The sequence below is a fragment of the Clupea harengus genome, unplaced genomic scaffold (assembly GCF_900700415.2).
Source record: "Clupea harengus unplaced genomic scaffold, Ch_v2.0.2, whole genome shotgun sequence".
Taxonomy (NCBI): domain Eukaryota; kingdom Metazoa; phylum Chordata; class Actinopteri; order Clupeiformes; family Clupeidae; genus Clupea; species Clupea harengus.
The window spans coordinates 72,851-89,614 of NW_024879604.1; the positions used below are offsets into that span (position 1 = coordinate 72,851).

A 16,764-nucleotide genomic window follows, 5' to 3' on the forward strand; every position below is an offset into this window, starting at 1 on the left:
CAGTGTTTTCAAACTTGATTACAAAACCTAGGGTAGCCTGATAATAGAGACTATTTAATCCAAGGCCTCACAAAACGTGTATTTTGGGCCAAAGCAAAAAATAACGGACTGAAAAGATAAATGGACTAATTCCTTTCTAGGAAAAAAAACATTCTGAAATTTGATACGAGGTGAACCAAAAACGCCTCTGTTTTGTAAACAATTCTCCCGTTTTCAAACAAGACCAAAACAAGCCATTAGTGAGGTGGGTTTGAGAGAGACAAGCCCAGCAAACGACTAACTTTGAGTTCATGTGCAAGCCAATTAAGAGTAGATCTTCTGCTCTCTGCTGGTCAATGCGGGAAGTTCGGGAAACGTAGGTAGGTTCCATGCAAATGGCCAATTTCATTAATCTAACATATGGGGACACATTATTTGTCAGAACAGATTACAAACAATTCAGAATGACAAATAATTCATAGTTCATGACACTCCTGATATAATTTCAGACAATACAACTACAACTGTGGTTTTCTGTTGGCTATCGTAGGCTACAGCGAGTGACAGTACATCCATCCCATTTTCTTAACTTACTTACACCTATATAATAGGTAAGTAAGTCCTCCTTAAACTTATACAACACTGCGGATATAGTGTAGTCCGAGTCTCAAGCCAACTGTCCACGCTAAGGCTCTTATTTGCACCAAACACGTTAACCCTGTCTTTAAAAATGTTTCCGGTTTGTTTAGCGCAAATCGAGGCACCCATTGGGTAAAATGTGGTGATGACCAAAGGAGCCCATCCCACATCCGCTGCACTCTGGCGGAGATTTCCCGCGAAGACTGGTGTGTATGTATGCATGCCTGCATGGAGTCACAGTGGAGTTAGCCTGCATTATGCAAGACTCCTGAATCGTATTTACTCGAAATAAGTATTAGAAAACATTTGCAAAATGGCGAAACAGAGCTCACTTTTCAACTTTTTTACGAAGTCACCGCCTGCCGTTGGTAAAAGTAAGCCAAATCCATCACCTGTCGAGGCTGACCTGCCGTCCTCGGTGCAGAACACATCTCCCAAAGAAGAGGCCAAACAAGCCGCTAAATCCCATAAAAAGGCGGCGGCAAAGCCCAAGACAAAATCCACTAAAACAGGCATAAATAAGTTGTTCGGGAACAAAACCCCTTCAAATGTTGTTAAAGAAAGGTAAGTTGGCTAATCTTGCAATTCTTTAGTGTTGGACTGGGAGATTGACATGCTTGAGTTGACCTAAGAATTAGTTGACTGTGTAACCTTGGTAAGATGTCGATCTAATTTAACACCTTTAAGTCTATAAAAGTATCAGTGCACAGTATTGCTCCTTTCTGTGCTAAATTTGTTGGTGGGCTAGCTGTTTGGAAAGCTAGTGTTTGGCTATATGTTGTGGAGTGGTATACATTTATTAGGAGACAATATTTAGGTCGACTTGAAAGTAAATGTGATTGCAAATGAACGTATATATACAAAAGGACGACTGTACTGTTAATGCCAAACTGGCTAATGCTAAGTGCTTTGCTTTGCTAACAAAAGTGCTGAACCAGTTGGTAACATGGTGGCCCACGTTGTGCTTGTTATGCTATGAGGGCTATGGTTATGCTTCCCGTGATTTGCTGGCGGGAATTTTAGGGAAGAGGGAGGGAGCTTAGCGCAGTGGTCTTTGCATGAGTTGTAAAAGCTGTATTTTTTTCATTGCTCGGCCTATCTTGGGATGATTAGCATGCCAGCCTCCCAACATTTAGATTTGAGTGCTTTGTCGTGTCCGAACGGAAGGCAGTTCAAAATCGAATATCAAACGTCAAACCATGTTCACTGAAGTCGACAAGACATGTCTCTGATAAGACCCAGCTGGGGTGTGTAACATGTTCAAAAGCTGTTGATTTGACTGTCGTTAAGAAGCGTTACGGGCATGGAAAGTACGCTGTAATATGTGTCGGCAGAAAACAAAAGATTCAAAGCAAAGAAAATAATCAAATGATGTTTTATTATAAGTTATACGTTGACGTATCACCATATATCTCCTGTAGTAATTTGCACGCTGTAAACTGTACTACTACAGCAAACAGAATGAGTCATTTAGTTGATTTTCAGTCAGGTGTTTTACATTTACTTGAGTCGTCGTACAGGCATTTTGAAAACTTTGCAAAGATACTCGGTCTGTGGGTAGCATATAAAGTCTCATTCATTCATTTATTTATTTATTTAATAAATGTCTATGCTACTCACTGGCACAGACCTGTCACTCAACCACTCACTAAGGTTATTGAAAGGAAGCTCGTGCATGAGGCTTGATGTCAGCAACAGAATCTTTTTCTTAATTCAGGAGTTCTCTCTGTGTTGGCCTCAGCAGCTTTGTGAATAGGATTTAGGAGACATTTTAGTTGAAAACTTTTAGTGTGACCTTAATAATCTTAGTGCTAAGATGGCATCCTTTGTGAATATGGGCCCAGGTCTTGTAACACCGAAGTGCTGTTCTCTTTCAGTCAGCCGCGCCCATTCAGTGCTGGTGCTCTGGTGTGGACGAAGCTGGAAGGGCACCCCTGGTGGCCATGCATGGTGGTGCCCCAGCCTTCGAGCGGCCAACAGATGCGGGGCAAAGGGCGACACCAGCGCCTCCATGTCCACTTCTTTGACGAGCCCCCGACTCGAGGCTGGGTCAGCACCAAGTTTGTAAGAGAATATCAAGGTGAGTGTGCGCTGTGCTCCGCTGGGTGTCTCGCTCTCGCACTGTTGCATTCCATTTGTGTATCGCATCGCTTAATGTAAAAGCCACTCTAAACGTATGGATCTGTATGTACGTATGGTTCTGGATGAACGTGCCCTTGAATGGTATTGGTGGAGTCTGTGTGTCATGGCGTACAGTATGAGGGGAGCAGGATGTTGTGTTCAGAGTTAATCTCAGAGAGTGTTCATAGTGATGGTGGTCTAATGCTGTGGCCATGCCAGGTTCAAACAGCACATGCTGTTGTGTTCAGAGTTAATCTCACAGAGTGTTGATGAGCTCGGAGTACATAGTGATGGTTGTCTAATGCTGTGGCCATGCCAGGTTCAAACAGCACATGCTGTTGTGTTCAGAGTTAATCTCACAGAGTGTTGATGAGCTCGGAGTACATAGTGATGGTGGTCTAATGTTGTGGCCATGCCAGGTTCAAACAGCACATGCTGTTGTGTTCAGAGTTAATCTCACAGAGTGTTGATGAGCTCGGAGTGTTCATAGTAAAGGTTGTCTAATGTTGTGGCCATGCCAGGTTCAAACAGCACCGATGCCAAATCGGGAGGCCTGTTCTTCAGTGGGAAGCCTGTGATTCGCCGGGCTATGGAGATGGCAGACGACGCCATGCCCAAAAGTACAGAGGAGAGACTGAAGATGCCACTGTGCACCGATCTGTCTGATGAGGAAGACGACGATGAGATGGAGGTGAGGCTTCACATGGATTGATTAAGCACTTTTTTTTTATCATGATGATGTCATTGTTGTTCACCTTCTCACTCCATAGTGGAGCATAGGCCATCGATAGTGTGTGTGTGTGTGTGTGTGTGTGTGTGTGTGTGTGTGTGTGTGTGTGTGTGTGTCTCCATAGTGGAGTGTAGGCCATCGATAGCGAGTTTCCACCGGATTTGGTCTCCACTTGTTCTCCATGTTTCAGTAATCCAGTAAATCCACTGAGCGAGTGATTGGCCCACCCAGCTAAGATAATGTACTAGTACCATGTTATTCATGATGATGATATTATAAGGATTGTTACTAACTGGCTTCTCCTTCACTTACTGTTGCTAGAATTGCAATATACTTTGCAGTAATGAATTGCCACGTGCGTGCGCATGTAAAATATATATATATATATACACACACACACGCACGCTTATATGTTACTTTGGTAAAGATTCACATCTTCAGATGTTTCCACCAGTCATGGCCACTTGTTTTGCTGAATCTAAAACTACCAATGTTCTATCGTAGGTGGACAAGTCCACTCTGAGTGACGAGGCCGAGTCTGAGGAAGAGTCTGAGGAAGAGGAAGAGGAGGTGAACCCTGGCCGCCGCTCGTCCCGGGTGGCCGCTGAGAAGGGTCACAAGTCCAAACGGCGGCGCATCGTGGTGGCCTCAGACAGCGGCGACTCCGACGAGGAGTTCAAGCCCAATAAGGCCAACGCTAGCAGCGACGAAGACGAGGACGAGGAAGGCGTAGGCAGCGGGGTGGACGAGGCAGAGGAGGAGGAGGAAGAGGAGGAGGAGGAGAGCGAGCCCGAGACGGACCCCGAGAGCCCCGTCAAACCCGTGAAGCGCAAGCGTCCCGCCGAGAAGCCCGCCAAGGCCAAGCCCATGACTCCGGCCCCCTCAGAGCCGCCCAAGAGAAACCTCTCCGCTGCGTCTTCTGTGTCGGCGAACACCAAGTCCAGACTCTCTGCCTTCTCGGCACCGGACGCCTTCGACAGCCAGACCGGCAGCGCCGGGGGAGTGGACGGCAGCGTGACCGTGTGGGACCACGAGAAACTGGACTGGCTGCAGGAAGGCAGGAGGAAGGACCGCCGGCGGAGGCGCCAGTCCGAGGAGGAGTACGACCCCACCACGCTGCACGTGCCCGACGACTTCCTGAACCGCTGCACGCCGGGCATGCGCCGCTGGTGGGAGCTCAAGTCGGGGATGTTCGACGCCGTCATCTTCTACAAGGTGGGCAAGTTCTACGAGCTCTACCACATGGACGCGGTGATCGGCGTCAACGAGATGGGCCTCACCTTCATGAAGGGCGTCTGGGCGCACTCGGGCTTCCCCGAGATCGGCTTCGGGCGCTTCTCGGACGTGCTGGTGCAGAAGGGCTACAAGGTGGCGCGCGTGGAGCAGACGGAGACGCCCGACATGATGGAGGTGCGCTGCAAGAGCATGGCGCGGCCCACCAAGTTCGACCGCGTGGTCCGGCGCGAGGTGTGCCGCGTGATCACGCGCGGCACGCAGACCTACAGCGTGCTGGACGGAGACCCGTCGGAGAGCCACAGCAAGTACCTGCTGAGCGTGAAGGAGCGGGCGGGCGAGGGGGAGGGCGGGGCCGCGGGCCTCTCTCACACCTACGGCGTGTGCTTCGTGGACACCTCCATGGGGCGCTTCCACGTGGGACAGTTCCGGGACGACCGGCACTGCTCGCGCCTGCGCACGCTGGTGGCCCACTACGCCCCGGCGCAGGTGCTCTTCGAGAAGGGGAACCCGTCGGCCGAGACGCGCAAGGTCCTCAAGGCCTCGCTCTCGTCGGCCATCCAGGAGGGGCTCAGCGCCGGCTCGCAGTTCTGGGACGCCCAGAAGACGCTTAAAACCCTGGCGGAGGAGGACTACTTCAAGGAGAGCGCAGAGAAGAGCGACGACGGCTCGGGAGGTGCGACGCTCCCTCTTACACTGAAAAGCATGACCTCTGAGAGCGATTCGTTGTGCCTTACGCCTAAAGAGGGGTACGAGCTCGCCCTCTCGGCCCTCGGAGGGTGCATCTCTTATCTGAAGAAGTGTCTGGTGGACCAAGAGCTGCTCTCCATGGCCAACTTTGAGGAGTACGTTCCAGTGGACGTGGAGATGGAGAAGTCGGAGGGACCAGGGTCCAGCTTTTTTGCCAAGACCCGCCAGAAGATGGTCCTGGACGGGGTGACCTTGGCCAACCTGGAGATTCTCCAGAACGGATCCACCGGCGGTCTGGAAGGAAGTCTGCTGGAGCGCCTGGATACGTGTCGCACGCCTTTCGGCAAGAGGCTCCTGAAACAGTGGCTCTGCGCTCCCCTGTGCAACCCCTCCTCCATCCTGGACCGCCAGGACGCCGTGGAAGATCTCATGGCCATTCCAGCCCAGGTGTCGGAGGTGACGGAGCTCTTCAAGAAGCTTCCCGACCTGGAAAGACTCCTGAGCAAGATCCACAGCATGGGCACTCCTCTGAAGGCACAAGACCACCCAGACAGCCGCGCCGTCATGTACGAGGAGGTTGTCTACAGCAAGCGCAAGATCGCCGACTTCCTGGCCGCGCTGGAAGGGTTCAGGGCCATGCAGGAGATCGTGTCCGTCCTGTCGGCCGTGACCGAGGGATTCCGCTCCAAGCTTCTCCGGCAGGTGGTGGTTCTGAAGACGACGGAGGACGGCGAGGGCGAGGGACTCTTCCCAGACCTCTCCCCGGAGCTCAAGCGCTGGGACACGGCCTTCGATCACCAGAAGGCTCGCAACACCGGGGTCATAACCCCCAAGGCCGGCTTCGACCCGGAGTTCGACCAGGCCCTGGCGGAGATCAAAGACTGCGAGAGGCACCTGCAGGAGTACCTGGACCGCCAGAAGAAGAGGCTCGGCTGCAGGACCCTGTCCTACTGGGGGACCGGCAAGAACCGCTTCCAGATGGAGGTCCCAGACAGCGTGTCCGAGCGGAACGTTCCGGAGGAGTACGAGGTGAGGTCCACCAAGAAGGGCTGGAAGCGCTACGCCACCAGGGAGATCGAGCGCTGGTTCTCGGAGATGCAGGGCTGGGAGGAGAAGCGGGACGCGGCCCTCAGGGACTGCATGAGGAGGCTCTTCTACAACTTCGACAAGAACTACAGAGACTGGCAGACAGCAGTGGAGTGCATGTCTGTGCTTGGTATGATGAAATTCCCTTTCTCTTACACACTCTCACATACACACACACTCTCACATACACACACACTCTCACATACACACACACTCTCACATACACACACACTCACACATACACACACACTCTCACATACACACACACTCACATACACTCACTCTCACACATACACACACTCTCACATACACACACACACACACACTCTCACATACACACACACACACTCCCACATACACACACTCTCTCACACACACACCCTCACAGTCTCACACACAGTAAAAAGATTATAGGAGATGGTTTTGCATAGTCTCAGCAGAAGCTTCTAAGTATGTCTTCTGTCATAGTGTGTGTGTGTGTGTGTGTGTGTGTGTGTGTGTGTGTGTGTGTGTGTGTGTGTGTGTGTGTGTGTGTGTGTGTGTGTGTAATGACAAATCTGTTTGGAGGATTTTTAAAAAAAGAAAAAAGAAACGGTCTGAAAGGGTAGAGGGAGGAAGGGTCATAAATATCTGAAGAAACTGGCCCTGGTCTGTCAAATAAGTGTTTGTTTGGCCAGAATAATGTCCCACCTCCCGGCCCGCTGCCTCTCCCCGTTTAGTGCCCTCCAGTGGGCCATTACTGCTGCTGTGGAACCGGCACCAGCTAGACGAGAAGAGCGCCTTGCCTTTTAATAAATAATTGAGAACTTCACATTTGCTGCCTGAATCTGAAATGCAGAGAGCTGAGTGAGAGTGTAGCCGTCGGTGCAGTGCACTTAGGCAAAGCCGGATTGCATTTGCCGTGATTAAGGCCTCAGTGAATTGTGTGAAGGCAAGCCTGTTGGCCATTTAATGAGCTCCGCAGATGGAAGCAGAGAAGAGCCACTGGGTGAGGCGTGTGTGTGAGAGTGTGTGGTCGTGCAGTCTTTCATGATGCTGGTGATTAGCCTCATCCCTGTCCGCACTCGCGTGTGTCTCATTTATACAAAGGGGTTGAGTCTTCACAAGCGTCGGCCGCCCCAGGTAGAAGACTTCTGCAGCAGCACAGTCCGTAATGACATTTGATTTCACTGCTAATAGAATTGGGCTGCCGTGAGGCGGTTCTTAGTCTGATTAGCGGCTGAAGTGATGTGTGCTCCAGTAGGTTAGATGGTGAGAGTGAGGCTGTTATTAGTCTGATTAGGGGCTGAAGTGATGTTAGATGGAGAGAGAGTGGGGCTGTTATTAGTCTGATTAGTGACTGAAGTGAAGTGTGCTCCAGTAGGTTAGATGGTGTGAGAGTGGGGCTGTTACTAGTCTGATTAGTGGCTGGAGTGATGTTAGAGAGTGAGAGAGTGAGGCTGGTGTTAGTCTGATTAGTGATGTGTGCTCCAGTGGGTTAGATGGTGAGAGAGTGAGGCTGTTAGTAGTCTGATGCGTGGATGTGTGCTCCAGTAGGGTAGATGGAGAGAGAGTGGGGCTGGCTACGGCAGGGGAGTATTGGCCTGGGATGCTTATGCAGAGGAAAGGGCCACTTCATGCTGTGTGTAAATGGGCTTAGGTTTCATGCAGTCACATACGTCAAGTCTGTTATTGAAGCACTATAGAGAGAGGAAATGTCTGTGTCCTCATGTGGTGTGGAGAGTGTTTGTGTCCTCATGTGGTGTGGAGAGGGTTTGTGTCCTCATGTGGTGTGGAGAGTGTTTGTGTCCTCATGTGGTGTGGAGAGGGTTTGTGTCCTCATGTGGTTTGGAGAGTGTTTGGTTTGACTTGTGTGCTCATGTGGTGTGGAGAGTGTGTGGTCTGACTTGTGTCCTCATGTGGTGTGGAGAGTGTTTGTGTCCTCATGTGGTGTGGAGAGTGTGTGGTCTGACTTGTGTGCTCATGTGGTGTGGAGAGTGTTTGGTTTGACTTGTGTCCTCATGTGGTGTGGAGAGTGTTTGGTTTGACTTGTGTCCTCATGTGGTGTGGAGAGTGTTTGTGTCCTCATGTGGTGTGGAGAGGGTTTGGTCTGACTTGTGTCTTCATGTGGTGTGGAGAGTGTTTGTGTCCTCATGTGGTGTGGAGAGTGTTTGTGTGCTCATGTGGTGTGGAGAGTGTTTGTTCTGACTTGTGTCCTCATGTGGTGTGGAGAGTGTGTGGTCTGACTTGTGTCTTCATGTGGTGTGGAGAGTGTGTGGTCTGACTTGTGTCTTCATGTGGTGTGGAGAGTGTTTGTTCTGACTTGTGTCCTCATGTGGTGTGGAGAGTGTGTGGTTTGACTTGTGTCCTCATGTGGTGTGGACAGTGTGTGTTCTGACTTGTGTGCTCATGTGGTGTGGAGAGTGTTTGTTCTGACTGTGTCCTCATGTGGTGTGGAGAGTGTGTGGTCTGACTGTGTGCTCGTGTGGTGTGGAGAGTGTGTGGTCTGACTTGTGTCCTCGGCCCACAGATGTGCTGCTGAGCTTGTCGCGGTACAGCCAGGCAGGAGATGGACCCATGGTCCGTCCGGAGGTGCTGCTCCCGGGGGGCCACCAGGACTCGCCCCCTTTCCTGGACCTGCGGGGGTCCCGGCACCCCTGCGTCACCAAGACCTTCTTCGGGGACGACTTCATCCCCAACGACATCTCCATCGGCTGCCCAGGAGCGGAGGAGGACGAGGGCGAGGGCGAGGGCCGGGGCGGGGGGAAGGAGACGGCCACCTGTGTGCTGGTCACCGGGCCCAACATGGGGGGGAAGTCCACCCTCATGAGACAGGTGAGTCGCCATGGAGACGAGGGCTTCGGTGAGATGCTCTGGGGGGTCATGTCCTTGGGAGACGGTAGACTAGGCATAAAACTGGCAAGAACACATTTTAGAAGTTTCCCATTTCTAGTCTACGTATTGCTCTCATTTTTCTCGTCTGTTGTTGGCCTGAAAATGAAACTTGTGTTCACACCTCTTTCGTCTGACATGACACATGTGTTTGTATCTAGTACTTGTAAGGCTTTTTTTTAAGTGCTAACATTCTTGCTTCTGTAGGGGCAGCAGTGGTACAGGAGGTAGATAAGTCGTTTAGTAATCAGAAGGTTGCTAGTTCAATTCCCTGTCGAAGCGTCCTTGAGCAAGACACTGAACCCCTAATTTGGATAAAAGCGTCTGCTAAATGACTAAATGTAAATGCTTCATGTAAGCCATGTCACTGCACACATCCTGAACTCAACACCTGGGCCAGCAGTTTGCTGTTTAGACAGGAAGGAGGATGTGGTTTGGCACAGGCTTGGTGAACACTCTGATCTTAACCTTAACCTGTGCAGTAAAACATGTAGAGTTGAGATCTTAGCCCTTATGGTACCATAACAGACACCTTTACCCTGAGCAGTAAAACATGTAGAGTTGATATATTGACTATTAAGAGTTGACATACATCCTCAAATGCAAGTTTGGACAGTTATATTTGATGTGGCTTCAAACATAATGGAACAAATGTGCTTGAGATTTATCCTTTGTTGATTTATTCATCTCATGATGAGCCATGTTCTCGTCCGCTTACGTTACGATGAAATGTGTTCCCCCATGACTGTAAATCAGAACCTGCTGTCCATGGCAGAATTATGCAGACATGCATTTATCATCTCCTCTTGGTGACGGCGCATGCTCACACACACACACACACACACACACACGCATCCATATCATCTCCTCCTGGTGACGGCGCATGCTCACACACACACACACACACACACACACTCACACTCTCACACACACACACACACACATCCATATCCTTGGTGACGGAGCAGCTCTTGGTCATGGCAAATGGGGGTCCAGTCAGGAGCATGTGAGGGGTACCATCCTCTTCCTCAGGAGCATGTGAGGGGTACCATCCTCTTCCTCAGGAGCATGCGAGGGGTACCAGCCTGCTGACTCCTCTTCTCCTTCCTCCTCAGTGTGAGCTGATTGTGATCCTCTTCCTCTTCCTCTCCAGTGTGGGCTGATTGTGATCTTCCTCTTCTTCCTCTCCAGTGTGGGCTGATTGTGATCCTGGCTCAGCTAGGCTGCCACGTCCCTGCGGAGTCCCTGCGCTTCACCCCCGTGGACCGAGTCTTCACCCGCCTGGGCGCCTCCGACCGCATCATGTCCGGTGAGGGAACGCGTCCGCTCCTCGGCTAGAGCGAGGCGCTGGCCAGGTCACGTGTTGGTCAGATCACGCTGACGTCCTGTCCATCAGTGGTGTGTGGGTTCAGTGCCACTGTTGTGTGAAGTTCATTGAATGTTAATCTTAGTGTTGTTAGTCACATTGCCTCTGGGAGATGTAGTTGTTAATCTTAGTATCGTTAGTCACATTGCCTCTGGGAGATGTAGTTCATTGCCTCTGGGAGATGTAGTTGTCACATTGCCTCTGGGAGATGTAGTTGTCACATTGCCTCTGGGAGATGTAGTTGTCACATTGCCTCTGGGAGATGTAGTTGTCAGTGTCACAGGTCCCCCTTTAAGAGCTGGGTTCCTTCCTGTCACCTTATTCTGTGCTCTCAGGGGGTGGGGTCTGTGCTCTCAGGGGGTGGGGTCTGTGCTCTCAGGGGGTGGAGTCTGTGCTCTCAGGGGGTGGGGGTCTGTGCTCTCAGGGGGTGGGGGTCTGTGACGCGCCTACAGACCACTTCAATGTTATTGGTGCTATAGAAATATAAATAGAATTGAAATGAACCCACACATCACTGACCTACATGTTGAATTACAACACCACTATCCTGAATGTGAGCGTCTACAGTGATGACTGAGAGGTAGTTCAGCAGAAGCTCTGACCCATCCGTGTGTTGCAGGGGAGAGGTTCTGACCCGTGTGTGTGTGTTGCAGGGGAGAGGTTCTGACCCGTGTGTGTGTGTGTGTGTTGCAGGGGAGAGCACCTTCTTCGTGGAGCTGAGTGAGACGGCCAGCATCCTCCTGCACGGCACCAGACACTCTCTCGTGCTCCTCGATGAGCTGGGTAAGACACACACACACACACACACACACACTCTCTCGTGCTCCTCGATGAGCTGGGTAAGACACACACACAGACACACACACACACACACACTCTCTTGTGCTCCTCGATGAGCTGGGTAAGACACACACACACACACACACACACACACACACACACTCTCTCGTGCTCCTCGATGAGCTGGGTAAGACACACACACACACACACACACACACACACACACACACACACACACACTCATCTCTCGTGCTCCTCGATGAGCTGGGTAAGACACACACACACACACACACACACACACACACACACATCTCTCGTGCTCCTCGATGAGCTGGGTAAGACACACACACACACACACACACACACACAGACACACACACTCATCTCTCGTGCTCCTCGATGAGCTGGGTAAGACACACACACACACACACACACACACACACACACACACACACACAGACACTCTCTCGTGCTCCTCGATGAGCTGGGTAAGACACACACACACACACACACACACACACACACACTCACACTCCTCGATGAGCTGGGTAAGACCTGTGTGTTTATGGGTAACCTGGGGTCCTGATTCTGCGTGGGCCTGATGCCCCCGTTGTTGTTGTTCCCGTTCCAACCCGTTTGTGATGTGTGTGTGTGTGTGTGTGTGTGTGTGTGTGTGTGTGTGTGTGTGCAGGCAGAGGCACAGCTACATATGATGGCACAGCGATCGCCAGTGCTGTGGTGAAAGAGCTGGCCGAGCGAATCTGCTGCCGTACCCTCTTCTCCACTCACTACCACTCCCTGGTGGAGGAGCACGCCAAGGACCCCTCCGTCAGACTCGGACACATGGTGAGGCCTCTGATGCCTGCCTGCCTGCCTGGCCCCCTAGTGTCAGCGGGCCGCGTTCAGACATTAGGATTATATATATTTAGGGTTAGACATTAGGATTATATATATTTAGGGTTAGACATTAGGATTATTTATATTTAGGATTATATATATTTAGGGTTAGACATTAGGATTATATATTGATCAAATATATTCTTATGTTATGATTGATGTATGGTTCATTTAGTTAGACTTGTCGCCATTCCATGTAATCCACATGTAGTCCCTCTAGCAAACATTCTGGGGTTGACAAGTCTTCCTGCATACTTCAACATAATTGTTCATTTAATGCCATGACATTAATGTCATCACTTCCAACTTCAGCCAGCCAGCCTGTGTGACCGAAGAGCCTTGTGTTTTAATGTGCTGTGAACAGATATTTTGATGCAGTAGCACCCAACATTACTCACTTGTCTGTCTTGTTTATAGTAGTTGTAAATATCTGCCACTGGGTGGCGCCATTATGCAGGTTATTTTTTAAAGTTGTAGATCATGGGTCGGCAACAGGCGGCCCGCGGGCAAATTGTGGCCCGCCAGTACATTTTTGGAGCCCGTCAAATTATTCCGATCGTAGCAGTTTTTTTTTAAAGAGACAGTTTTTATATTACAACATTAATTCATGAAATAATACCCCACTAATGGTTAGATTAACATTTTACTTTTATTTTGAAACCGGAAACTGGGTTTCCTGTCATTGACTTTTCTGAAGTTTTTTATCGCTACATCTCACTACTGACAGATCGCCTGAGGAGAAACAGTGTGTTTTACAGTTATGGCTAGTAATCCTAAACGCCCGCATCTATTCTCACTGGATGAGACAGTATTTATGTGCACCAACGATGACGAGCCACCACGTTTGGATGACAGACCATGTTGATGTCAAATTTCAAAAACGTATTAGAAATAGTAATATTATCTAGCATCCTCCTGTTTGTTCTGGCAAGGCAACCCTCTCGTAACGTCTTCGAATGGCTGTCACAGAGAAGTGTCGGTTGGTTTATAACTAGCATCTCTGAATTGACATCGTTAGATCAATGAAATTTAAATGGATCGTAAACCCATGACACTTTTATTGGGGGACTTTTGTAGGACGTTCAATAAAGCTAATTTTAACGTTACCTCACTCATAGAAATGACAAGTCACTTTGTTACTACAAAGCAAGCACCAGTGTCAGTCAGTGAGAGCTGTTTTTGTGCACCAATAATGACAACGCGGGTAATCGGCTGTGTTTTCTGTTTGTGGAAGTCAGAAAAAACATCTTTTAAAATTTGTATCGTCATCTCGTTTTGTTAGACTATTTTGCCAGCTAACCTGCTAGCTAGCTACCTTGTCTGAGGTAATGTTAGTCGACAGCGAGCTATTGAGTGCACCAGCCTCATCACTCCTTAAATTGAAGAGACATAGCTAGATCATTGACATTGTACCCTTTGCAAACCACAACAACTTTGTTGCAGATGAGACACATGGGCTTTCCATTAATGAAGCCGGGTAAGATAAAGGCAAAGTTTAATAGGCTCTGTTGTCGTTGTCAACTTTCCTCTTCAGACCTTTTGACAAAGACATTGTATGCTAATTTCTCTCTGCACGCTATTTTCCCAAACAATAAACATTTTAAGGAGGTGCGTCAACCAACTATTTCGAAATAAAAGTAGTCTAAGTGGTAGCCTAGGTCTAATTAGGAGGCTCAATGTTGAAAAAAATTCGTCATTGCTATTATTCACAATAGGCAAGGCTATATTGACAGGGGGATAAGACAGAGTTCGTTAAAATAATTAAATTATTCAAACAGACAACCAATGGGCTCATTCACATGGTTTATTATCATTAGTTATTTGTAGTAGACCTATCCATTCTCCATGTAGGCCTAGTTGTTGCGAGTGCACCTATCTATCTTGTCTTAATATGCAGTAACCCAGACTTTGGCCCGCCACCTAGTGGCGAGGAAAAATACTGGCCCGCGGCCCAAGTTACTTGCCGACCCCTGTTGTAGATGGTTAGTTTTCTTTAAAGTGGTAACCATTATTCTGTCCATCATATTCTAGGTGAGAATGTTCTCTCTTCTTTCAGTATTTAATTCATCTTTATATAGAAGCAGAGGTGAGGAACATTTCTGGAAACGCTTTTCAAACACGCAGAGATTGACGAGTGTTGCTGCGCACTGTACTGGCTTTTCCCCACCACTAGAGGGCAGTATTCAGTGATTTAATAGTTGTTAGGACTGAACAGCATAAACCTTTCATGGCCTCCATCTCACAGAAAAAGATTCTGCGTGGACCTTAAGATTAGAGGTTGATACTACCGTTTGTCCGATCACCAGAACACATCTTTGGTCTTATGTTGGTGACGCAGACATGGCAGAACTAGAGATTTCTTCCCAAGAACTGGATTGTAAGGTCAATGTTTTGACACACACTATCTCATTTCCCGTCTCTCTCCCTCCCTCCCTCCCTCATCAGGCGTGCATGGTGGAGAACGAGTGTGAGGACCCCAGCCAGGAGACCATCACCTTCCTCTACAAGTTCGTCGGCGGTGCCTGCCCCAAGAGCTACGGCTTCAACGCCGCCCGGCTGGCCAGCCTCCCCGAGGCGGTCATCCAGTCCGGCCACCGGAAGGCCAAGGAGTTCGAGAAGAGCACCGTCACCCTCCGGCTCTTCAGGTAAGAGCACACACCTTCACAAGACTCACCACACCCGCAGCTGAACTGGAGCGCATGTCAAATTTAAAACCTTGTTATTGATTCTTTTTGAGACATCTATGTGGCCACAGGCGAACCGACTCGCTGCGATTTGGATTTCAGTCCCAAAGCAGATCCAGTCTGGAACAACATAACTGCACCAATCAGATCACATATTATTATAGTTAATCGATTCACAAATTGAATTAAAACAAATTCAGTCCCATCACTGAACAGCTGCTCTCCCTGATTGGCTGATAGCACGTTCTGATGTGACTTCTTCTTCTCTCTCGTCACAGGAAGCTGTGTGCGTTTGCTGAGGATCCCTCTGCTGGTCTGGAGCAGTTCGCCCCCCTTGTTGAGATGATGGCCAGTCTGTGATGGAAGCGTCTTTGCTTTCCCATCAGTTCTTTCCAAGTTTCTTTTTTCTTTTCTACTTCTCATGTATTAAACCATTCACCACTACTGAAATGATCTAATAAAGTTTATTTTTAAAAATGAAACACTTTCCTCTTTGCCTAGGAAATTAAACCCTTTTTGATTAATACTAACATCTACATAATGGTTATTGAATACTCCACAATATATTAAGTCTAGATGTTATGGAACATGCATACAATTCAGGCTGTATGAGAACCCACAGTCACCATTACAGTTGGATTGGGGGGGAAGGAAAATAAAATTAAAAAAAGCAAAACCAAATAAAATAATAATAATAAAACAGCTGTGTCGATACTCGTCTTGGCTTCACTGGAGCAGAAGCCTTTCTTTCTTTTCTTTTTTTTTTCTTACAAAGATAAATATCTCCAGCAATGTTTATACCACCAGGAACCGGCGCCATTTTGCCCAGTGCAGGCCGGGTGGGCCGTGGCGGTCTGGTTCAGACATCAGTGCTTCCACGAGACTGGACCTCAAGTTGACTGGACCTCAAGTTTGACTATACTATATATCCGCCTGTTCTTTACTCAGTCAATTATGGAGGATAATCTCCCTTTGGGCCTTTCGGAAGAGTGTTCTAAACGCACGCACGCCCATATCAAAGTTCACCAAAACACAGGAAGTAAAAGGGACAGGGCAGAGGGGTAGGCGTTTTCTTTTTTTTTAATACTAAATCTAAACACACTACAAAAGCTTTATAGGGCAAAAAAAAAAAAAAAAAGTGTCACACCACCAGTCTCGTGAAAACACTGTCTTATGCTAAAACAGTTTAAAATCCGACGTCTGTTCTTGATCCCCTTTCTTTTTTCCTTCAATACCAATAAATTCAACATTGCTGGAGAGCAATTAGTGTTATTCACTGCTTCCCTCCCCTAACCCCCAATAATCTCTTTCACAGAAAGAACTTACACCCTGCAGCATGAGTACAATTACAGCAAGTCTAAAGTATAATAATAACCCCCCCTCCCCTCCCCTCCCTCCCACAAATTAATATATTTAATAAAATAAAAGATATTCAAGTACATTAAGATTTTTGCTTGAAAATACAAATCTACATGAGAAAGCGTTAAAATCAAAATCTCAATAACATTTTTTCTTTAAAAATAAAAAAAAAAGATGAACCAAAAACAAAAAAGGTGAAAAAGCTGAAGTGCTGGGTCATCTGTCCGTACTTGTATACACACACACACACGCACACAAACATACATACATACGCACACTCTCGCACACACACACTTGTCCGTACTTGTACACACAACAGGACTGCTGCT

The 16,764-nt window shown here is 48.5% G+C and overlaps 1 protein-coding gene across 1 annotated transcript; it reads left to right on the forward strand.

The window, feature by feature from the left end:
* The first annotated feature begins 780 nt into the window (after positions 1-780).
* Positions 781-15,606, forward strand: LOC122129168 (DNA mismatch repair protein Msh6-like). Its single transcript, XM_042704219.1, has 10 exons — positions 781-1,182; positions 2,496-2,698; positions 3,261-3,430; positions 3,974-6,608; positions 8,988-9,292; positions 10,541-10,658; positions 11,409-11,498; positions 12,187-12,341; positions 14,838-15,037; positions 15,355-15,606. Exons 1-10 carry the CDS (start codon positions 932-934, stop codon positions 15,434-15,436), a joined length of 4,209 nt encoding a protein of 1,402 aa, XP_042560153.1. The 5' UTR covers positions 781-931; the 3' UTR covers positions 15,437-15,606.
* The last annotated feature ends 1,158 nt before the right edge of the window (positions 15,607-16,764 follow it).